This window comes from Podarcis pityusensis, assembly GCF_964106645.2.
Source record: "Podarcis pityusensis genome assembly, chromosome: 6".
NCBI classification, from domain to species: Eukaryota; Metazoa; Chordata; class Lepidosauria; order Squamata; family Lacertidae; genus Podarcis; species Podarcis pityusensis.
The window spans coordinates 37,062,433-37,087,544 of record NC_138030.1 but is presented as its reverse complement, the minus strand read 5'-3'; the positions used below and the strand labels follow the sequence as shown (position 1 = coordinate 37,087,544).

The following is a 25,112-nucleotide window of genomic DNA, read 5'->3' as shown; positions in this document are numbered from 1 at the left end:
ATCACTAACAGCGATAGGGAGTGTGTAGTTGTGGAAATGGGCAGGGATGTAGAGAAATGGAGGACCTGAACATATTGCAGAGTTCCTGCAAAACATCACAGCCATATGCATGACTGAGCTAATGACACTCATAAAATATATATTCCATCAGTGGAACGAACAATCATCAACACAGAGCTATTTGCGTTTTCAGGAAAATGTGTGATCATTGGAGTTAAAGTGCAGCTTTCTTACTGAAAATTGTAATGTATGTCTCTCTAGAGCACAATATAAAGCCTTATCTTTTTAATCATTCAATTCTTATCATGTCATAATGGACCTAAAAATTTTGGCCACCTTGATTATGTGAAGATGTACCAGCATTTTAAAAGCTCAGCTTGTAGTTAAAAAAATAAAATAAATCCTACCAAAGGAAAGGTTTTTAAATTTTCTTTTTGCAGGTATTTGGTTAATGTGATCTTGTGCAATAAAACAGTCAAAAAAATCCTCTTTGCTACAAATCACACTCTAACAGTATAATTTTATAGAAATCTACTTCAGAAGTGAAGTCCCATAGAGTTCATTTGGGCTTCTTCCAAATAAGCATGTACAGGACTGCAGCCTTATATATTCACTTGTCAGAGAATAATGCAGGTAGCTCGAATGCCTATTTTAAAAAACCACCCTTTCTAAATTTACAAAAATAGCTATTATTTTACAATCTTTCAAGACCAGCAAATAAAAAAGAAGCTTATGCTCTTGTTACGTACAGAAAATATTCTACTAAAACCTCTTGAGCCATAATATGTCAGCATTGCCATTTATAGATTCTTCCTGCAATGACAAGAGGCTCTCACAGAAACTGCTTTGATTAGGCTGGTACATGTTTAAAGGCACATGCTGAATACTTGAAAGGAAGAGGGAGAAAATAACACTGTTGTCAGTGGTATTGTTTTTCAGTTTCTCTAGCTCTGGCATTAGGCCCTGTGATTTTTCAAACACGAACAGTGTCACCATTACAGTGGTGCCTCGCAAGACGAAATTAATTCGTTCTGCAAGTTTTTTCGTCTTGCAATTTTTTTCGTCTTGCGAAGCACGGTTTTAATGGTATTAACGGTTTTAAGAAAAAGGAAACAAACTTGCAAGACGTTTTCGTCTTGCGAAGCAAGCCCATAGGGAAATTCGTCTTGCGAAGCAACTAAAAAAACAAAAAACTCTTTCGTCTTGCGTGTTTTTTGTCTTGCGAGGCATTCGTCTTGCGAGGTACCACTGTACTATGAATCTCATCAATGAATGCAGACAAGATTGTGTATTTCTGACTGTGAGCAACTGTCTTGAAATACTTTTCACACCCCGTTGCATCTTTTATGACTGTTGCTTGAAGGGTTGCAATTTCCCCCACAAAAATGGTACTACTATCAAATTCTGTGAAATGCACGCTTGGTCCTTAGCTTTTTCAGGAAGTGTGTGTGGAGGGAGCCTTTGGGCCCATTCTCCCAAACTTCTTGAGATATGCAGTCTTAATTCATTTTGTGCAAAAGTCTTGTAGCCATAGTGTCCCATGCTGAAATGGTTGGCCAGTGGCCTCAAGCAGAACTCAGCTCAGCTTGCCCACCCCCACCCCCGGCCACAAATATTTTGTGAAATCTGATCAGCACTGATCAGAGTCATTTTGACAACGAACCATTTTATCAAGTGTGTAACCAGTCTATGTATGTGTGTATACTGGTGCTTACATTTTGTTTCTCTTTGCAAAAAATATATAAACATTTTCCAAACAAAGTTAAACAAATTTCAAAATCTTCTTTCCTAAAATTAACGTTGGACACTTTCTGAAGGTGTGTTCAAACTGTATCATTAATACAGATATCTTAAGTAAATGTGGCTTAATACTTTTGTGAAGGAATTAAGCCTCCAGGGCTTTTCTCTGTGTGTCTGAATTTTAGTGCCCATTTGCTTCAGACACATTCTAAAACTGTCCCAGTTTTCTTAACTGAAATAGCTAGATATTTAGTTTTGCCTGATGATTTCCAAATGAAAGAGAGATATAAGATTTTTTATTGGACCAAACCTCATCTGCAAATCTTTGCATCTATCACTTATGCAGAACTCTGCATCAGACTGGAAGCAGAATTCTGTGAAATATATTTTTGAAAGACTGAATGGCAACCAGCCTGGTTCACTAAAATAACACGTGAGTTATTTTGTGTTTCTTTTGATTTGGGGGCAAATCGTTATGTGCCTTGCTTGCATTTTCCAGGCTCCCACTTGCCATTGATGGGACCAAAACAATTATGTAAAGTCTGACATACAGAAAGGGTCATCACTAGACCCTAGAACCATTTGAGTCCATGAGACTTTGGTCTTTGACTTCAGTGGAACCAAGTTTAGATTCTCAGGAATGAGTAGAATATCTTGGATATCATTGAGCTCCACTGCATCTAAGGAGGTCAGCACCTATGCATTTTTCAAGTTATATTTTTCAGTCTTACATGATCCATCTCTCTCCCAGCTAGATTATATCCCTCACTAGAACGTACAGCCTTCGGAGGCAGTCAAGATGGCACTGGGATTCTTGTGGCACCATTCAGAAATTTCCATCATACTGGCCTCTACTGACCCTGATCCTGGAGGGTTCAGCCAACAAAGCATCTTCTTTTTGCATTTTAACACATTCCCTTCAGTAGATGTGTTGCTAGTTGCCTCTACTTCCCAAGCAACCTGGACATCTTAAGTACCAGTAACCATTATTCATTGTGATCACAACAGATGATGTCTTCTGATTACACAGAAAAAGGTTAAAAGCTGATATTTTTCTTTTCTCTTTAGGGTACTATTCTAAAGACCCCTTTCCAATTTGTATCCCTGATTTTTGTTTATGCAGTGTTACATATATTTAGCATTTTTCCTTTCCCCTTGAAAAATTCAGATCTGTCTATTCAGCAGCTCCTGCCACTTCCTCAGGATTCTTTCCATCATTCTGGATCATTCGAACAATGTGCGTCAGGTCCAGGCTACGGGTCAGGATGTCAAGTAGAACCTCATCTTTCTGTACTCCGTCCATGAACTCCTCCAGAGACAGCTCACCTACAAAAACACAAAAGGTCTCAATTCATGTACTGTATAGCCTAATGTAATGGATAGTGTGGTATGTGATTTTCAAAGGGATGACAATGAAACCGAATTGGCTATTTCTGCATCATGCCCAAGTCGAAGTTGCAGGATTTTGTTTCACTTCCAAAGAAGAGAGAACCCACCCTTTCCTTACATCAAGATGTCACAATAGTTGATCAACCTACTTTCAAGGTCTGTAGCATATCAGATCTGAATCCGTTAACTTCACCCCTTTAAATTCCTATTTAAAATCTCTCTACTCAGTTGATTTCTCTCTTTTTGACTAATCTCAACCCTGATTAAATTACTTCTTCTCCTGAATAAGCAAAATGTCTTAAGCATCTCAGTGGAGTACATGATTTGCAGACCTCAGGCTTAGTTAACTGACTTTTCCACAGTCTTTCCATAGACCTGCATTGGAGGTTTGTTCCCCTCTCACATTAACATTTTGTTGCATTTCTCAGGACCAACTTGCAGTGCAGTGTGAGGGGGGAATAGTTTCAAAGATTCAGAAAAGGAAGTGGAATGTTTGGAATGGAATGTCAGTTATGTCTGCCTTAAAAGCATAATGGTCAGAGGGCCAACAGAAAAGAAGTAGTCTTTCTTATTTATTTAGCTAATTAATTTCTTCCTACCAAAGAAATGTGAGGTAGTACCCCACCTCTCTTTGCTCAATTTTGGCATGTAACACTGGCGGCCATCCCTCCTGCCCTGAATTTTCTCTAGTGCAAACTGATGTCAATCTGAAACCTTCACACAAGAGTCCTATGACCACACACTGGTAGGTCCCAGTCTATATTTTTGGCCTATAAATGTCAGGCCACACCTTGGAGTGCATAGAGAAATTCTTACCATCTCCATTTATATCGATTTTATCAAACACCATGTTTGTGAATTCCTCAGCTGTCATTACTTCATGACATGGGTTGATGGTGCGAATCGCCTGCAGGAAATTGAGATGGAGAACATTTAATGAGCTCAAGCTGCAGAGTTATGTATTTGCATACAGTAGATGGATTACTCCCCCACCCATGGCCCCTATGTGCATCAGTGGAGGACACATAAGTCCGCTTTGCCCCATTACGGCCACCCCCACCCTGCCCTCTTTAGGCCCCCACATGTCAGTGGTCAAGTGTCAGTTGGACACGTGCAAAATGGTTGCCTCCTGTATTGAAACAGTAAAGGGGGCAACTGTGTCATGGAATCTTCCACAAACGTCTGCCAAACACCATCAATACAACAATTGGCCAAGGAAAATAACTTACCTTAATGATGTTTAGCAACTCATCCCTGTCAATACAGCCGTTTCCATCCACATCATACAGTTTGAAGTACCATCTCAGCTTCTGTTCCACTTTTCCCTTCAGGACCAAGCTTAGAGCTGCCACATACTCCATAAAATCAATGTAGCCATCCTGTTGAAACACAAGAGGCAGATTGTCAGATGCTATGAGTAAGCCACAGCCATTCTTGCTGAATGCTTTTGTGCCTTAATAATAATAATAATAATAATAATAATAATAATAATAATTTATTATTTATACCCCGCCCATCTGGCTGGGCTTCCCCGGCCACTCTGGGCGGCTTCCAAAAGAATATTAAAATACTATAATACATCAAACATTAAAAGCTTTCCGAAACAGGGCTGCCTTCAGATGTCTTCTAAAAGCCTGGTAGTTGTTGTTCTCTTTGACATCTGGTGGGAGGGTGTTCCACAGGGAAGGCGCCACTACCAAGAAGGCCCTCTGCCTGGTTTCCTGTAACTTGGCTTCTCGCAGTGAGGGAACCGCCAGAAGGCCCTCAGTGCTGGACCTCAGTGTCCGGGTAGAACGATGGGGGTGGAGACGCTCCTTCAGATATACTGGACCAAGGCCGTTTAGGGCTTTAAAGGTCAGCACCAACACTTTGAATTGTGCTCGGAAACGTACTGGGAGCCAATGTAGGTCTTTCAAGACCGGTGTTATGTGGTCTCTGCGGCCGCTCCCAGTCACCAGTCTAGCTGCCGCGTTCTGGATTAGTTGTAGTTTCCGGGTCACCTTCAAAGGTAGCCCCACGTAGAGCGCATTGCAGTAATCCAAGCGGGAGATAACCAGAGCATGCACCACTCTGGTGAGGCAGTCCGCAGGCAGATAGGGTCTCAGCCTGCGTACCAGATGGAGCTGGTAAACAGCTGCCCTGGACAGATTTGACCACTGGATCAACCACAGGGTTCACACAAACAGCCTGGCAAAATACATTTGCAATGAAAATCATCAAAGAGAACTGCTCTTACCAAAACACACTCTTGGAGACCTTAGCCTCATCCTACCATTCATCCGTGGTCCTTTTTCTGCACACCTCCTTTATAATATTTCTATTGCTTCCCATAGGCACTGTTTCTGTTACAATCAAATACATATTTCAACTTTTGTAATGCAAGTGCAATTACAACCCTGCTTTAAAGCCGGACAGAAGTATTAGTCAATGTCTGCAGCATTACACAGAACATTTGCAGTAGGAAAAGGAACTGAAACGGGGTCCCTTAGGTCAAAAGCACCACTTCTCCAGTGAATTAAGCTGAAAGCTGATCTTGTGTATGGCAGCCTTTTCCACATGGTTTTTGTTTATATGAATTTTATGATGCTCTCAGACAAATAAAAAGATCACAGCTTGCTGCCTTTCACAGTTCCTCTGAAGAGTTGGGAGATAAAAGAGGTGGTACTTTTAGACATCAACTACCAGTGATGTCTCAAAACACGCAAATAAGCACCACACCAAAAGAATGAAGCTTCTGATGGTTTTGCCACCTCAGATGAACCTACTTTCTAGTGTCCTCCTTTTATATAGGAACAAAGATTTCCTAGAGAATCTGCCTTTCATGGGCTTATTGACTGCTTATGTATATTGTCTGTACCTCTGTGATTCTCAAGCTGCTGTTAAAATAATGTTGACAAATCACTGCAAAGTTAAGGGAATGATTGTATTTCTACTACAAAACAGCTGATGTAAAAATGGGGTGGGGGTGGGGGGCCCTGGTGGACAAAAACCTTCCAAAATAACAAAAAGATTTATTGTATTTACATATTTCTTCAAGTTTTTCTGCAGTGGAAAATGAAAAAAAGAAGTGCAGGATCCTCTGTGCTGAATCTGTTCCATACGTCCATTCACTGCTAAATATCACTGGTGCAATGGCATTTTGGAACACAATGTCAATCAGGAATGTATAGATGGATGCTAGAGAACTGTGCTTTTGAAATTCATGTGGCTGTGACTTATGTGCAGATCTCAAATGTATATATACATTTGCTAACCGAAACCTAAGGCTGCAATCCTTGGCAAGAAGAACTTGATGAGCCAAATTATTTGTCCAGATTTGTCTCCATGGAGATTAATTTCATTTTGAGCCCTGATTATCTGTATCTTCGTCCTTGTGCTTCATTTTGTTTTGTGATTGTCTGTTGCCATGCTAGCTAGAGATTCAGGTCTTGGCCAGGACTTTCAAGGTGCTTTTTAAGAAGCTATGTGTCAGGATCAATGTACGTTTGCATGCATTATACACCTAAGATGTAATTGCAGGTGCTGGTGCTGGAAATTCTGGAATAGTCTGCTCAAATCATGTCTGTATGGACCTGCTAAAAACTAAACAAACAAAAACAACAACAACCACTACACTAGATAGCTGTATGGTTTCATCTCTATGCTTCAATGACAGAACAGTACAATTTGAAGGGGAATATAGATTCCCGTGGGATGTTCTCTTACAGCAACTCAAACTATTTCCCTCTAGATCACAAACAGCTAATCTGATTTATTCTACAGGCACAAAAGTCAGCTTAGGTTTAACAACATTGAACCCAATTACCGGATTGGATTTCCTGCATGTTGGTTTATTCATCATGGCTGGGATTCAAAGAAGCATGCAGCTAAATTGCACAAGCTCAAGGGAGCTTTCAACTTGTGTTGCTCAAACAGCAGTTCTTTATCCCACATGTCATAGCCACATTTGTAACCAAGGATACTTTCAAAATAAGTTGGTGGTATGGCATGGGGGTGGCATCTGCTGTTCATGAAGGAGAAGGGTAAAAAAACCCCACAGGGCCAAGCACAAAGCAGCTCTGGATCCCATTTTAAAAGTTTATTTAGTGTATTTTTGGTCAATCTTGCATTTTCTTCTTTTAATCTGTTGAAAGGGAGAAACAAAACTTTTGCTAACAGAAACCTAAGTCGGCAGTTATTGGTAAGAAGTAAATTAAAAGCCCTGGAATTTATTTTCATACAAATATCCATGTTTGAGTATGCATGTTAGTTGTGTCTTTCACAAGGTCCAGCACTGAGGGCCTTCTGGCGGTTCCCTCACTGCGAGAAGCGAAGTTACAGGGAACCAGGCAGAGGGCCTTCTCGGTAGTGGTGCCTGCCCTGTAGAATGCCGTCTCATCCGATGTCAAGGAAATAAACAACTATCTGACTTTTAGAAGACATCTGAAGGCAGCCCTGTTTAGGGAAGCTTTTAATGTGTGATGAACTATTGTATTTTAATATTTTGTTGGAAGTCGCCCAGAATGGCTGGGGAAACCCAGCCAGATGGGCAGGGTACAAATAATAATAATAATAATAATAATAATAATAATTACTATTTCTTCTTCTTCTTCTTTTTCTTCATCATCATCATTCTCTCTTATCTTAAAGACTCATTGAGAAATCAAGACTTGCTTTATATGGGATTTTTGCTTTGGCAAGGCCTGAAGATTAAAAGATCTGGTAACTCTAAATGTGAGTTGCAAGGCTGATTATTCCTATGACGTTGTGAGTAGGAGGCTGGATCTATGGTTATGAAACTGCCCCATGCTGAAAGCATAATTAAATTACTGCACGTGGCAATGCAGGCAGAGTGCAAATGTTTAATCACAGGGTAAAGATGGTTGGGCAGGTGTCACTGCATGAGGAAGCATTCATATGGAAAAAACTGGTTATTTTCTCATTTCAACCACTGTCATTCATGATTAATTCTTATGCAAGAACAGGAAACAAATCTTGATTTTGATCAACTGTATATCCCTTGCCTCCAAGAATTTCCATTGTAACTTCTCTCAAAATAATGGGATTGTACTATTTTATAACCAGCTATACATTTTATGTCCAATTTATTTCAATGAACTTTAAGAGCATGAAGTGTCTGCAGACATCCATTGAGGAAATCATGGATGAAAACTAAATTCACATGGATGTGTGCTCAGTGACTTTGCACAACCACTTCCTTAATCCATCAAATCCTAGGAGTTCATTAAATTAATAAAGACCAAGTCGTGCATCCTTTAATCATAAACACAAATAACCTGATATGGAATTATGGTTGTAGTCTTAAATGTACCAACAGAGATTATGTCCCTTTGAACTGTGTGGGACTTCTACAGTATATAAATATGCTTAAGATCATGCTTCTTAGAAGGCATTAGTTTGACCCATTATACAACAAGTCAAGCCAAAGCTCTATTCCACAAATTCTTGCTCAATTTGGTAGTTGTAAGTGATAGCATCTAACGAATGTTTTATCAAACACTGTGGATTAGATAATCCTGAATACTCAATTCAGTGCATACATAAATTCTCAGATATGCAGAGGGTGAGAAATATTGGGCATTTGTAAATTATTGTTGGCCCTGTAAGATACATAGTTGTTGTCAAGAATAATGGAGACCATTACTAAAATAAACAAAATGCCAAATGTTGGATACAAAATGGGAAATTAACCTGTTTCATTTCCAAATTAAGTCCTGCAATTTAAGAAAAGCGCTCTGCTGAAACAAAAATTCCTCAAATGTTTGCGCTGGGTTCTATATCACACAGGGAACCTTCATAAATTGCTGAAGCTCCCCATTTCAGACCATGTACCTCAAACTCACGAGGGCTGTAAACCAGAGGATAGTGACATAGTAGAAAGGTGAGGCTTAGCAGAATCCGCCCTCCTCACCCTCACATGTTTGCTCACATGTAGAGATGAACAGAGATGGAGGAGAAATGCAATTTAATTTGCATTTAAAGGTGAATCTACCTAATTTGCACTGACTGAAACAATACAAGAACTGAAAATTCTCTGAATTTTCCAGTGCAGTATAAAAATGCATATATTAGGGCGAAATGTGCATAAAAATTACCGTATTTTTTGCTGTATAAGACTCACTTTTTCCCTCCTAAAAAGTAAGGGGAAATGTGTATGCGTCTTATGGAGCGAATGCGGGCTGCACAGCTATCCCAGAAGCCAGAACAGTAAGAGGGATCGCTGCTTTCGCTGCACAGCGATCCCTCTTGCTGTTCTGGCTTCTGGGATTCAGAATATTTTTTTTCTTGTTTTCCTTCTCCAAAAACTAGGTGCATCTTGTGGTCTGGTGCGTCTTATAGAGCGAAAAATACGGTAATATATTTGTGAAAATGACATACAAAAATGCATTATATTAGAGGAATTGCTTTGTAATAATGGATTATATTGGGGAAATCGCTATGTTTAATAGGCAAAGTTGCATAAAAACAAATGTATCTGAAGAGAAATCTGCACTGATGAATTTTCCTGAGATTATTATTTTTTTTAATCACAAATTTATATGGAAATCTGGAGAATAGAATTTAAGATTGTAAAGAGGAGGAACCGAGAGAAACAGATACTAACAAATTTGCCTGTTCCTAGATATGGACAAATCTGTCAGTTTGTTTCTCATCTTAAAAAAAATCTTAAATTCAATTTGCCACATTTCCACATTTGTTGAACTTTTTTTTAACGTTCACCTAAAAATTCTTCAGCCTTTTAGCATGCCTTTGTCCTAATATGCACATTTAGAAAGTGCAAATTAGCTAGGTTCACATGAAAATTAAAACAGAATGAAATTTCGCATCCATCTCTACTTAGACACAAGTAGAACAAATGCCTGCTTAAAAGTTTATTGTTGCTTTTTGTGAAAACTGAAACAGGAATTTACTGATAAGGGCATTCTTTAAAACAAAATTATCATTGTCGGTTTGAATATTTGTAATTGATAATTCTGAGCTCTGTACCACAAGGTGAAATGATAGAACCATTTTTCCAAATTGAAATGTCATTATTAAAATCTGTTTTTATTAGAAGCAAGCTCTTACCACAACAAAAACGAGACAATATATCATTGAATCACTTTGCCTGCATAACTTTTTGCTTTGAAGTTAAAACTCAACTGAGAAAAGAGAAAGTCTGGAATAATTTTCATTTGGGGTGACTTTCTTTTTTCATGGGAGGCAGATGGAACAAAACATTGCCTTCCTGGGACATTCCCCAATTGTTGAAACTAAATAGCAGGAAATATTATACAAAGATGGGGAACCTGTGGCCCTCTAGCTATTGTTGGACTATAGCTCCTATTAACCTTGACAACTAGCCATAGTGGCTGCAGACAATGAGAGGTGGAAGGCAAAACTTTGGTTCGGCATCTCTGATATCAAGTGTCCTTAGCAGCACCCTTTAGCCTAAAGTAGTTGAGGTAAGGTAAGTTTTGCTCTGTAGACTTCTGTAGTATGAAATAACTCAAATCCTAATACTTTCAAATGACTGTGGACAGTGAATAGATGTTATGCATTTTCAGGCGGAGAGCTACAGTCCTCTGGTAGAAAGTAATTGGGGGTAGCATTCCAAAGGTCCCCACAGTGGACAGAACCAGAAACACACACAGCCACACACACATGATCACACTTACCTATGCACAAACACAAGGGATGACTGTTTAAGTGCCAAACAGTAAGGTTTTTTTAATGACTACAGAGAACACACACACACACCCCAAACACACACTTAACACACAAGCACACAGCTAACACTCACTTTTAACAGAGACACACACTTAACTTTTATAATTAATACAAGGATGCACACTTAACACACATTTAAGTGCACACACAGGTTCAGCCAAAGTTGGGCACTTTTAGCTGCATAGTGATGTCAGCGGGAAAGTTAAGCACTTACTTAAAGTATTTTACAGTAGAATCAATAAGACTATAAAGTACTCAATTTTGGCTGGATCATTCTCACACTCTACATCTTTTTCATCTTTTTAGTCTAACTGTGGGAAGACTAATATCTGGGGGAGCCTTTCTTGCACAGGTATGAAGCATTTGGGGTCAGTTAAATAACCTCTTTATCCATTGTCTCTGATGATACTTTTCAGACGAAGTTCTCTCTCTCTCTCTCTCTCTTTCTCTCTCTCTCTACTGTAAAATACTCTCTAATAATTTAAAATGACTTTCTGCAAGCACGGGGTGTTTATATCATTTAATATTTGTCCAAAATATTTCACAGTTGAACACTGCTGAACACTGTTGCCCCATTTTTCTAAAATAACTAGGGTAGTGCAGAGAGGTATAGAAAAGACTTACAGACTCTGTGGTTCAGAATTTAATGAGCTACTGAATAACTGATCATAATCCATGCCTCTATAACTAACCTTCACTTCTCTGGCTCAGTTATTGGTTCAGTCCTTATATGCCATTTTGGCATATAAGTGGTATACAAATTAATAAATAATAAAATAATAATAGCAATTCTCATTTTGTCTTTGGCTATCCACTGAAAGAGCCTCATTAGTGACAAGGCTTTTTAAAAAACCTCACTGGAGACACCTTGAAAGAGCAGCTTTGCAGACCTGCCAAGTGTCCCTATTTTCCAGGGACAATCCTGCATTTACAGAAGCTGTTCTGGTTTCTGATCTGATCTTGGAGTGTCCCACTTTTCCTTAGGATGTCCCTATTTTCATCAGATAAATATTGAAGGGTATGGTAGAATGTCCTTATTTTCATCAGGTAAATGTTGGAGATTATGCGATCCCTGAGCCAAGGAGATAAGTAACTATACAGCCTTTAGAAGACATCTGAAGGCAGCCCTGTATAGGGAAGTTTTTTAAATGTTTAATGTTTTGTTATGTTTTTTACATATGTTGGAAGCCACCCAGAGTGGCTGAGACAACCCAGTCAGATGGACAGGTTATAAATAATAACATCATCATCATTATTAAATAGGATGTCCCTATTTTCATCAGCAAAATGTTAGAGGGTATGCCTTTGCTGCTGTGAACCCAGTGCTTCCTTGCCAGACAGGAGGACAGATGAACAGCGGCACCCCACCTAACACACCATGCCTGAACCCCATTCATTCTCCCCCAAATTATCTCCAGATGAAATTATCTTAAATGATTTCCCCAACCCAGATCACCCCACAACACAATTTCCCTCAAATTCATTTTATACCCAGAAATACTTGGGGCACTTAGAAAAAGATTTGGGATCCTTACAGCTCCCCTGTTAAACGGATGTAGAACACATCTGACTTAAGAGTAAAGACAGGGCTGCCTCCTTTGACATCTGCAGATCAATTCTATACTTAACACATGCTGAATGACAGCAGGAATTGACCCTAGGGCCTTTTGCCTAGAAAATAAGCTTTACATGCCCCTAGGTCCTGAAAGCTTCTTATACAGCTTTGCTCCTGGTTTGCCAGCACTCCACATGTGATGACCCTGCATCAACTCCACTGATGTTAAACAGGTCACTGTCAGCACATAATCAGAATAGCAGTATTTTCCATGGGGCAGCAGTAACCAATATTCCAGCTCCCCCGAAAAAGGCTTGGAGAAGATCACCAGACTAAAACGAGACTAGAAGCTCCTCAGGAGTGTTGCATGATCAGAATATTCAGAGCATCAGCAGTAATAGGAAATTTGCTTTCCAGATGCAGGTAACAGAGTTTTTTGTTACAAATATTCAGAAATGCTCATGTGGCGGGGTTCTGGGTGCAGGACTTTGAAAACGGCAGGCTTTGAAATTTCCATCTAATCCAGCAGTAAAAGTAAATGATTAAACTAGCAATAATAACCAGACTACTCCTGAAAAAGATCCAACACATATAGCACGTTCACAAGCAGCAATTCAAAACTGAGAAAGGCACATTCCATTCAAAAAAAATAGAAAGTGTGCAATATCATAACAGACAGACAGAAATTACTGTTCTATATCAAACAAAGTAAAAACGGCAAAGATCAACACTGTGAGGATTAGATGTTATTTCATAGTATTTTAGATAAGAACCACATGTTCTTATATGTATGGGCATTACATATGTAAACAGAATGTTGTCTGACTGCAGCTGAATACCCACCTTATTAAAGTCGAATGTTTCAAACATCTGCTCGATGTATTCATTTGATGCTGGAGTCAGGTTTTTCAAGCCAAAAAACTGCTTGAACTCATGCAAGGTCAGCTGACCGGAGGGACACTCCGTCATGAACTTCTTGTACCACTGGTGGCACTCGGTGGCGCTCAGTTCCTCAACAGACTTTCCATCCATGTTCCCCATTGTAAAGCAAAAGAGGTGAGCACGTCTCTCAGAAAACAGTGGAGGACTTCTAGAGGCTTCCCCCTTGTTACAGTTCAGAAGCAGGCGGTATGGTATTTATAAGTGAAAGAAAACAGCAAACCTCCTAAGGCTTGCTAAAGAGCAGGGATGATTGGGGGAGCTTCCTGAGAAAATTTCACGCTCTCTGATGGAGTTTTAAAATTGCAAAAGCCTCTTCAAAGAAGCACCTGATGTTTAAGTACCCACTAAATCCTCCTCCAGCCAATGAGAGAAGAGTCCTATGATGGGATCCCAAAAGGGGCATGGGAAGTTCAGGGCAAAAAATAGAAAGGTGGTAAAATGGGAAAGCGTTTTGCAGATTATGGGACCCAGGAGATTAAAATGGCAGGATTTACCTGAAGACATTGTAAGCTTCTAATCCACTTCTCTTTTGATTCTATCAGGCTTGTGCAGATATGGCATACAGGACAGAATGAGCTCCATACTTTGACTATGTGCTGTGTGAACAAATACTTTATCTGTCCTGAATCTTCTAACATTCGGCATCATTGGGTGTCCACAAGTTATGAGAGAGAGAGAGAGAGAAACTTTACTTTGTCCATTTCCTCCAGGTCCTGAGTAATTTTATGAACTTCTATCAGGTCACCTCAGTCTTGTCAACTTTCTTGAGAAATACTGCCATTTGATGTGTTTTCCCTCAAGCCAGCTTCCATCCAAAAACATAAGCCACATTCATTTCGCAGTAAAGCTGAGGTGTGTACATTTGAGACAGCCACGGTATATACATGGATGACAGTGTATGATAGCTTCACAAATAGTGATGGGGAAATCAAACAGGGAATGCTCATCTGGCGAAGACATCCCAGCCCCCTCTCTGGTGTGTACAGCAGCATGCAAATAGACTTGAAACACAGTGGTGGAGTGTTGACCTTGCTGTATTTTAAGCTACTAGTGTGTACATAGCCTTCATCTCCCCAAGTCATACTTGTATCCATCCAACAGGGAAAAACACTAAGCTGCACAGCCCCATTTTTTCCAGCAACCCAGTGTGAAAGGGAGATGTCTTTCCACGTGTCAGCTTTCCTCTTTATTATTATGAGGAATTTGTGGGTGTTACGACACCCTAAACTCTTGGGTCCAGTAGGTGTTAGAATTTAATAAGGCTTGGAGCGTTAAAACTGGAGGCCAGAGCACTGTGTTTTAAGCTGTGTGCCAGACACTTTTAACCCCTGGAATCAGCAAATGTTAAAAGCTAATTAAGCTAGGCTAACTTTCTCAGCCTGGGGGGATGAGCAATTAAGAGGACAAAGGATCAGAGGGCCTTGGTATGAGATGGCAGGTGGTTGGGGCCACCTTGCTCAACTCAGTTAGATAAAGCCAGAGCTTAGAGAGGTTAGTGTTAGAAGCAATGTGAGTTAGGAGTTATGTGATTGAAACACAAAGCAGCAGTCAGCTGCAGCTGTGCTTGAGTCCTACCCTAGGGTGCACCTCTGGGAAAAACAAGACCCTCTTGGAGTGGTGACACTATGAACTCCTCCATTGTAGGCTCAGGTTGTATAGATTACTGAATAAACCATATAACATAAAAAGACCATAGTCTCAGCTGCGCCTCATTTCCAAAAGGAGACACAGACCCTGAGTAAAGTACCTGGAACCCCCTGGAATCTCATTCCGCTAAGAGATTGTGGGTGGCCTGCAACTTTCTTATTATTCTATAACTATTCTGCCCTTCCTCCACATTTTGTCACACATCTGCTTCAGGCAACACCTGCCTAATGCTCCTCACCACTTCTGCATCAGTTTTGCCAGTGCTTTTTTTCTGGGGGGACGCAGGGGTACGCATACCCCTAAACATTTTGTGAATCTATGTTTGGCCTCATTGAGGGGCAGTATTTCAATATGAGTAGGAAAATTAGAGTACTTCTAAACATTTTTTTTTAGAAAAAAGCATAGAGTTTTGCTTCTGGGAACCCTTTCCCATTTGTCTCCATCTTCACTACATTGCAGTTTACCCTGAATCAGGAATGCTTTAAGGGGTGGCCTAGCAGGTCCGAGCTCTGAATCTATTGCACCAGCCCAGTCTCCTGCCTGATTTTTCTCCATTTTTAAAAGCCCAGTGCTGGTGAGGCCCTGGCACCTGCCATCTGAATTGGTTCACTTAAAGACTAGCACATGCTAACTATATGCACATTGGTGTCACTGGCCTGTGCCTGGATCCTTGAAGTGCCTAGAAAAACTCCTGCCCTGAATCTGATTGAAATATTATTAAAATAGCAACCGTAAGAGCAATCCAATGCACACTTTTGTGAGATATGCATGTATAGCTGCGTATACATGTATTTTCTGAGATATACTTGTATATCTGAGATATACATGTATATTTCTGCGCATACATGTATAGGATTCTGCCATTAAGTCACCCACATTTTCCAATGATCGCATTGTTTCATTTATTACCATATATGCCCACATGGAATGCTTTCCCAGCAGCACCCCATAGAACTTAAGAGACAAATACATAAAATTATAGAAGATCTCAGCTAGCAGGTCTTGCAAGAATTCATGAAAACTGAAGCCAACTTTTGCCAAGAAGTTTCTGGGTCGCCAGAGCAAAACAACGCAGTTCTAAATTCTGTGAGTCTTGCCACTTCTGCCCACTCCCCAAAAAACCCTGGATCTCTGTTGCTTGTTCTATATGTTTCAAGAAACTGTGTCTTTGGAAAGAGCAAGTCAGATCAAGGAATCAGTTGCAGCACAGTGCAAGGCAGTTCGTGACACACTTCTGCAGCTTGTGTAAGTGGATTAATATTAAGGACAAGGAGGAAACACCTGTTTATAGCAGAGGAAATACCATGTCTGCTAAGCACCAGGGATAGCCCCTACGCAATTAGAGGATTTCAGGGGATTCCCTCCAATCTGCTGCAGACCCACTAAGTATTGAAATTCAGCAGTTAGTTATCCTGACCTAAATTTGGCTTTTGCTAGAAGCTCCTCTGCATTGACACATCTAAGGATTTACTTCTGATCTTCCTCGGCTGCCTTCATCTCTTTCAGAAAGCCCCTTGGCATTTAGCCCATTCTTTCCGAGATGGGGACAGTTTTAAACTTTGCCCCATGCAATGAGTCCAGCTGGGGTTGTTTTTTGCTTTGGGATTATTTCAGTTTCCCTAAAATAAACATTCCAGCAGCAATGGTCACTTACATAACCTAGCCTGGCATAAAATGAACAAGTGTGGCAAATGCTCCTTAGTAAGATTCCTGAGCTGTCGTGGAACAGTTAGCAATGCATGAGTGTAACTTGCCTGTGTCCATGCAGATAAAGTATCAGGACTGAAATGCATACTTTATAGTGTGTGCAGCAGGCAGCCCTTGTGGAACTTCTTAAAATAACTGGACTTGGATAAAGTGCAACCAACTATGAGTGCTTTCTCATGCTACTTCCTCCTTGCAAACAGGGATACAGTGGTACCTCGGGTTACATAAGCTTCAGGTTACATACGCTTCAGGTTACAGACTCCACTAACCCAGAAATAGTGCTTCAGGTTAAGAACTTTGCTTCAGGATGAGAACAGAAATCGTGCTCCGGCGGCACGGCAGCAGCAGGAGGCCCCATTAGCTAAAGTGGTGCTTCAGGTTAAGAACAGTTTCAGGTTAAGTACGGACCTCCAGAACGAATTAAGTACTTAACTCGAGGTACCACTGTATGTGGGAACCCAATGACATCTGCATGAAGGAAACGCAGCATCAGCATAACATCTAAAATATCTTCAGCCTTGTTAAAGCAGATGGAAAACACACATACTGTAAAACAAACAGAAAAATAAATAGCTCAGCACTTGCAAGAGGATAGAAGCTGGAGACTTCCCCAGCAGGAGTCATCCTGACTCCAGTCTCATCCTTACAAAGTGAGTGCACACATAGAGGTCCCAGGCATTTGTGTTGTTGCGTCTTCTTCCCCCCTGCAGTACTTAAGATGTCCTACTTGTGTGGGCCCACAAATAATTTTAGACTCTGGGCTTAATGCTCTCTCTCATATACATACACACACACAATCTTTTCATATGGTAATCTGTATCATTTCACTTACATCCAAATGTGGTAAGCACATACTGATCCTGCCCCTCAAATAACATCCCTGATAACCAATATGTTTCTGATACACACAAATAGGTTGTGTAACAAATGTGGGGGTTGCTCGTGCACAAGTTGGTGCCACTCCTGGCTAGGTTGCCTTGTTAAACCTTTTCTGTCTGGACAGCCCCTGCACTTCGTGGCTGTTCAGTCGCTAGCAGAATCCGTCAGTGGGCGTTTCTTAAACCTTTTCCAGCATAAAAGTTGTTTGACTCCAAGTCTCCTCCTACTCTCCCTGCGCGGAAGTCTTCTGCGCAGGGAGGGCGTGGGTAGCGGAGGACCAGTGCTCTCCTCGCTGATCTCCGGCGATGAGTCCTGGAGCCCCCTCGCCGATTCCCCCATCTGCCCCCCTTTATCCCTGGTGTTACGCTGATTTCTTTCCCCAGATGGTGAGCTGCCTCTACCCCTGCTGGGCCCTTCTCCAGCATCGCTCGAGAGCCTAGCCTCCGCCTCTGGCTCCGATGTCAGTTCCCTGACAGGTTGTGTGAAGTCCAATGTTCTCAACATGTCACTAGACTACAGCAGAGCCTTATTTCAGGTGCACTCCATGTTTCAAGAGAATGGTGGGTACTTCTTATATAACAAAGCTGTGGAGATACACAGCCCTGCTGTGGCAATGACCTGTCTGCTTGCTTAGGATACTGTGGGTTTCCCTCTCATGCTTCCACCCACCATCTTAACATCTTTGCAAATTCCCAGATCACTAAACTGGCTGCCTACCTTCTTCACCTGCCTTAGAAGTGACATCTTCAGCCCGTGAAAGTCCATTCACATGCTATACCAAAGTGGAGAAGGTATAACAGAGTTGTGTATCAACCTTCCCTGTTCCAGTGGCTGTTTGAAACTCAGAAGACAGAACTCTCCATGCGTGAGATCCAAAAGCCCCCACTGACACCCCATGTTACAGCAAAACTGAAGAAAGTACAGCATAAATAATTTCTGCTTCTGCCCTTACCATTACTGTGGGGAACAAAAACACAGAGTGCATGAGGCCACAAGGATAAATAGAATCTCCTCAACAGGCTTTGCATTTTGGTGTTTTATTCACAGTTTTTGATCATCTGCTTTGCTACTTTTTGCATTCTGCTGACTCACGTGAAAAGGTGGAAAGCCAGGTGCCTTTATTGTTTCTCTCCAGGATGAGCCTTAGCTTAAAGTGCCAACTAAAACCTGGGTTTTGGTACCCGCTTTATAGTGGCACTTGGGTGACTTCGTTGCAATTTATCCCAAAAGCTCTTGTTAAGGCAGATCTGCTTCTTCTGAAGTTCCTACAACAATCTCCTTCTGAGTGGCCTTAGAAAATGAGTGAGCTCAAGCCTCTGAATGGAAGTCCCGGGTTAACTGCATGGCGATTTCAGTGTTTTGAGCCTGCTGCAGACAAGCCTGGCTTCTTCCCAAAAATGGGTTTCCATTTTGAGAAATCCACTCTTTCAACATCCATCACCTTCCTCGTGTGATCTGTGTCTCGACAATACCGATAACCGCAGGTGGGTTTTTGCAAAGTGTAAAATGGTGTGTACGTGTTGGAGTAGTTAGGGTTGTAGAAAGCATATCGGAGAGACTCACGCTTGTGTCCTCCAGGGTGGAGAACAACAGGGACATACTGAGAAACTAAAGCCTGCTCCATTTTGTAGCCCAGAGCTACTGGAAATGGCTTCTGATGCTTGTTCGCAGCAGCTTTGGCTGCATTCTTCTCCTGTGACATCTTGCAGGCACAGATGCATACTTTGGGTTTCATGGGTGCCTTGGTCTGTGAAGATAAAGGCCACATGGAAGAAGGACATGTTGAGTCAATTTGTTATACAGGGAACTGCATGAGCCCCCCCCGATATCTAATTGCCCCCCTCCCCACAAATCAACGCCTCTCCCCTGGCCCAATCCTTAATTCATATCCAATTGGATTAGATGAAAATTTAAAAGCATTTTGAACTTAACATCAACAAAAAGAATAGAGATAACAGGAAGAAAATGCATCTTTCCAAACTGAAGGTACAGAAATTCCTCTGATGACAATATACATGATTTTTAAACAACCAGTAATAGCCAGCAATTCTATAACTCAATTGTCTCTTTCTTCAATTCAAGTGCCGGTTCTATTAGTGCCAGTCGTTTGGAAAGAAATATTTGTGTGAGAACTATTTTTTAATTGTTACTTAACCAGCTAGTTCCAATATAGCTGCTTTATTTATTGCCAGTGACACCCGCGCCCCAGGTAATTGTTGAATGGAAACCTGTGTCGATTATCCTGTTTAAACTCTTGACGGCACTTGAGCTTATTTTTAAACTCTGTTAACGGGTTTTCTACTTTCCATGATGCTCTGAGCTCATTAGGCTGCATTATTTTAGGCCTCTAGATCTGGCTCTGTCCACTGGCTTGTAAAGCTATTAATCCTGTAACAAGGGGAATCGGCAACCATTCATGTACATCACTGAATGGCTATGACGCCAAGGGAGTCAGTGCAATGAAATAACCAACAGTTTCTTCCAAACAGGGGGACAGAGCCTTCAGCCTTTTTTAGATAAATGGTTTATCAAGCAACAGATACATAGGATCCAGATTTCTTCTTGCAAGGAAGCTCTTCAGTTTCACAAAAAGTGCACTCACGATATAATCAGCTATCCCAGCAGGGCTTCATTGTCTATCAGAACACACCAGTTGCCCCTATTTTATTTTATTTTTTGGGGAGACAGACCCTCTTTTGTGGCACCTGTGTCCGAGAAAGCAAATCACTGGCTGTTTTGTCCCTATTTGCCTTTTCAGAAATGTTCCACTGGAATTTTTTTAGTGTGAGATGCTAAGAGCAGTCGTTCTTCAGTGTTACTGCCCAGTTCCCCCAGAATTTAATCATTAAGTTGGGAGATGACTACTAAACATGATGCCTATGTTCTACTTTCACTGTTGGAGACATCCTGCTTCTGAATTCCAGTTGTTGGAAACTGTAGGAGGGGAGAGTGACATGGACACCTGGTTGGCCACTGTGAGAACAGGATATTGGACTAGACTGGTCACTGGCTGGATTTAACTGGCCTATTCTTATTGTTATACATTTGGGCAGTGCTTTTTCTCTAGAAAAGCCAGTACTCACCATGAAGTTGTTACAGGAAGTGCCACACTTTTTAACAACAACAGAAAAGAGATGCTGGTACTGAGTCCCACCCCCCTTGAAAAAAGCACTGTGTTTGGGGGAAGCTGGGCAACCAGTCAATCAAGTTTCTTTGGAGATGAAGACCAACTGGCCACATAATGTCCTGATGGGCTTTCCAAAGGGATAAGCTGGGTTGCAATAGCTGCAACAACCAAAAGAGCAAAAAAATGGGGCTGGGCTAGAGAACAGCTATGTGAGTGAGCTGAAAACTGAAGGGGAGATGCTACAAGAACTGGGGACATACATATGTCTTGCTCTGTAATGAATCCAAAGCTGTGACTAATGGGGAAGCAAGATCTTTTGGGGCTATAAGCCCCTCCATCCTATGCTCAGGTTGTATATATGTGTAAATAAAACCATATAACTTAAAGAGACCATAGTCTCTGCTGTCTTTCCAAGGAACCTGAGCCCCAGGAAAGTGCTGGTATCCCTGGAGTCTCACCACTTGGAGTTTGGGGTGGCATGTAGCATAATATTTCTATGAGAAGGATTCATCTACTCACTGGTGCAAGCAAACTTCACATGCTGCAGCTGTGAGGGTACCAACTGCTGTGGGACAGTTCTGCTTTCTGACTGTTTATTGAGCCAAAAGAACAAACACCAGCATATTTTAAATCAGGCTACAGCAGAACCTCCAGCAATGTCTAATAATGGGTGTCAGGCAGCAGTCGCTGTTATGAAAATAGAATTATTGCAAGCATGCCCCTATTTTTGACAGGGCATGCTATACCAGAGCAAATGGTCACTTACTTTCTGCCTTTGCATTTTTTAAATCCAGGTGGCTAATGGAGTGCTTGAATCTCTAGGTGGGCAAGGGTGCCTGCAATAAAAAATAAAAATAATTAAGAAGATCATGTGTGTAGCTTGCACACCTCAGTCCAGCAGAAGTTTGCTTCAAATTACAGTGGTACTTCTGGTTAAGTACTTAATTCATTCCGGAGATCCGTTCTTAACCTGAAACTGTTCTTAACCTGAAGCACCACTTTAGCTAATGGGGCCTCCTGCTGCCACCATGCCGCTGGAGCACGATTTCTGTTCTCATCCTGAAGCAAAGTTCTTAACCCGAGGTACTATTTCTGGGTTAGCAGAGTCTGTAACCTGAAGCGTATGTAACCCGAGGTATCACTGTATAGGACAGACACTCTTCTATTCCAATTAACCTCTGTCTCCAGAGGCCATCCCAAGATCTCAAGTTTCAGTCCTGAACTTTCAGAGGCTGGGGTGTTCCTGACCTGGCAACTCTAGAAACAAGTCTACTATATAAATGCAAATTTTAAATTTGATGTCCCAGCTGCTTTGCCATCACTGGCATGCAGCCCCGCCCTTGGAAAGTGGACCAGAAGGGAAATAACCTCTTGGACTGCAAACATTTCCCCACCCTAGCTCTAGTAGAAAACTTACACTCTGTAAAATAGCATGCCATGATTTTAACGTTCTGAAGATTTATTTCAAAGTCCATAAGCTGAGAGGCATGTGTACCTTATGCTTCCCTCACATGCACCCAACTGGAACCATGTTCAGATACCAAAAATAATGCTGAGTCACTCCAGTAAGAAACACTGGGATATACATCGGCTAATAAAGAAGATAAATAAAGCAAAAATAAAATAAATCCAAATTTTAAAGATTCTTCCCTCCCTTGTTTCTGTTTTAAAAGTGCTCCACAGGACCCAACTGCAAAAGAAATGGTTCTCAGCCTTCCTGTATTCATTAAAGCTTCTCATAGAGGTGCAAAATATTGGGTGTTTCCTAACACGACATATTTTCCAGATTAACTAGCAAGCTGTCTTGTTAACCTTTTTCAAAGCCTGCGGCAACTAGTAATGTGCCCATAAGAAATGACATGGGCAACAAACCTCCCAGAAACACAGGCACACACTTGGGATGAAGTCATGGGAACTAAGAAATGATCCACACTAGGATTATAAATAAGGGTGTCACCTTTTTTTACTGGCCCGCTGTGCACTCCTGTGCCTGCAAACACACACGCAACTGCCCTAATGCAGTTGGTACATTTGGAGTGTTTGTGCCAGTCTCAAAATGGCTGCCATATCTTAAAGGGCAGAAAAAGAGATGGCCACAAAATGGTACAGGCGTGTTGGAAAAGGCACCTATATCAGCTAGTGCAGTGCTCACTCCCAGGGAGAAGCTCTGTGCCCCTCTTCTGTCCAATGAAATGTGGGCATGTTTAAGGAGAGGCTAAACCAGTGCAAAGGGAAATTGAGGAGAGAGAACAGTCTCCCATGCACAGTGGATTTCTGAGGAGATGTTTGCAAATACCCTTCACAGGTGACACAGGAGATTCTGGTGGGCACACTGGTTCTGGTGCCCCAAGATGCTGTCTTGATGACCCCTGGCCAAGTGCACATTTAACATAGAATTCACCGCCATAAGGGGGTTCTGATGGCTACCAGCTCAGAAGGCTTTGAGGAAGGACAGAACAATTTCATGAAGGATACCCCTGTCAAGAGCTATAAGCTGGTACGGCTAAATGACACCTCCGTTTTTCAGCTGGTTTGTTGAATTGCAACAGAGAGGTTCTAGGCATTCTTAAACCATCAGCTACCTAGCTTCCAGAGTAACCTCCAGGCAGAGTTCAAAGGGAGGGCAGAGATCAAGCTGAGAAACAGCCTGAATTACACCTCCAGATCGCTCTTCTCTCGACTCCATCTCATCATTTTACATTATTGATGAGTTCTATATTCTTTCCTCGCGGTTCCTACATTTGCTCTTTGCCTGCCTCTGATGAAGTGCTTGTTATAGAGACAATGTTTAAGTTCATATTAGGTTTACTGTTTCATTGGCTGCTTTATAGAAAACAAACATGCCGCTTGACAGAATGGATCAGAATCTTTGTGACCAAGAAAAACCATCCCTGGAGAGATCAATATCATGCCCACACTGGCACCTCTCCTGACCTTCATATATCTTGGTTTCATTTGCACAGGGACCTATGCATGTACAGTCAAATTTATACATGCTCCTGCAGGGGTTCAGAAGGTACCGCACCCCCAACTGCACTACAGCCACAGTACATAAAAGCAGGGTCCTTGTATAGGGCAAAATAGACCTTCCAAAAACTATTTGATCCAAAACGCCTGTGGCTGTAAATATTGAGTCAATAAGTTGGTGGCTATCCAGACTGTTGCTAGCTGGATCTTTTCCCCATCAAGGCAACACAGTTCCATAATTCCCACCACCTGGTGACTCCCAAAATTCCATACAAGTACAAAAAGGATATATGAATGGATATAAGGAGAGCCTGCTGGATCAGGCAGGTCAGTGGTCCATATAGCCCAGCATCCTGTTCTCACTTTGGCCAAGCAGATGCCTATGGGAAGCCAACAGGAAAGACCTGAGAGCATCAGATCTCTCTCTTTCTGGGGTTTCCAGCAACTGGCATTTAGAAACACACAGACGGTGGTTATGAGCCACTAGCTACCCAAACGCACCATTCCTTGAGCTCCACCCAATAACTCTTCTAAATACAGTCCCTTCTATGGGGTCCCCTCTTTCCCATCCTGCGCCTAGCTGCTTCCTTTTTTGCTGCCAGAGAAAACCTCTCTGTGTTTGGGCATTTTACGCTATGGGAAGACAACGTCCTTCCTATGCAATCCAGATAAGGTGGATTTGATTTAGGCACGTAGCCCACGTCCCGCAGCGGCTGGTGTTCCGGATAAGCTGCTGGACTGGACACCTTCAAGGGACCGGCGTTGGCGCTCTCCAATCCTGGAAAGATGCTCCAGGAACTCCCTCGTGGGACTCCGCCCCTCTCTCCTCGGAGCCCAGCAGCCCCGCCACCGCCGCCGCCTACCTTCGAGGGAAGCCTCCCCGCGGTGTCCTCCCGTCGCGTCACTCGGCAGCTCCTCCTCCGCCACCTCGCGATTTCCCTAAGCGCCGGGAAAAGCGCCGCCCGGGAGGAGGAGGGAAGGCTGGGCCGCTGCGCCCGGGCGCATGGTGACCTTCGCCGCCTGGTGCCGCCACCCTCTGCCGCCCGGGAGAGCGCGGTGCGGCGCCGCGTCCTGCGGGGACGGCTCATTGTGACTCGGGCAGGGCGTCAGCCGGCCACGCAGGGCCGGGCGATCCCGAAAAGGGAAGCGAGCGGCGAGGCGATCCTGGGCCGAGGGATTCCGTGGCCGATCGGGGCTTCGGAGGAGAAGCGTCCTCGCCTTGGGGGAGGCCGCGTGCGCGACCCAGCTCCAGGCTCGGGGCACGCGATGAGAAACTCCAGACATGCTCAGAGACACTGTTTTTTATTTTATTTGAAAAAACCGTATTCTAGAGCTAAGGCCAGTTGGTCTGAGCCTACTCCACGAATGGGTTTGAAGCCAAGTCAGGCGTCGTCGCCCGCCCCCTCAAATCCGTAGTTCTTTTAGGATGCCGCGCAGTGGTGCTCGCTT

At 42.3% G+C, this 25,112-nt stretch overlaps 2 protein-coding genes across 2 annotated transcripts; both read right to left on the bottom strand.

Annotated features, from left to right (window-relative positions):
* Window positions 1-2,828: 2,828 nt before the first annotated feature.
* Window positions 2,829-13,623, bottom strand: GUCA1A (guanylate cyclase activator 1A). The gene is made up of 4 exons (XM_081009915.1): window positions 13,238-13,623; window positions 4,359-4,508; window positions 3,946-4,036; window positions 2,829-3,066 (listed from the first exon to the last, which is right to left on the bottom strand). Exons 1-4 carry the CDS (start codon window positions 13,433-13,435, stop codon window positions 2,915-2,917), a joined length of 591 nt encoding a protein of 196 aa, XP_080866041.1. The 5' UTR covers window positions 13,436-13,623; the 3' UTR covers window positions 2,829-2,914.
* Window positions 13,624-18,590: 4,967 nt separating this feature from the next.
* Window positions 18,591-24,717, bottom strand: CIMIP3 (ciliary microtubule inner protein 3). The gene is made up of 3 exons (XM_081009949.1): window positions 24,527-24,717; window positions 21,463-21,532; window positions 18,591-19,316 (listed from the first exon to the last, which is right to left on the bottom strand). The coding sequence occupies exons 2-3, from the start codon at window positions 21,475-21,477 to the stop codon at window positions 18,921-18,923; spliced, it is 411 nt and encodes a 136-aa protein (XP_080866075.1). The 5' UTR covers window positions 21,478-21,532; window positions 24,527-24,717; the 3' UTR covers window positions 18,591-18,920.
* Between the last annotated feature and the right edge of the window lie 395 nt (window positions 24,718-25,112).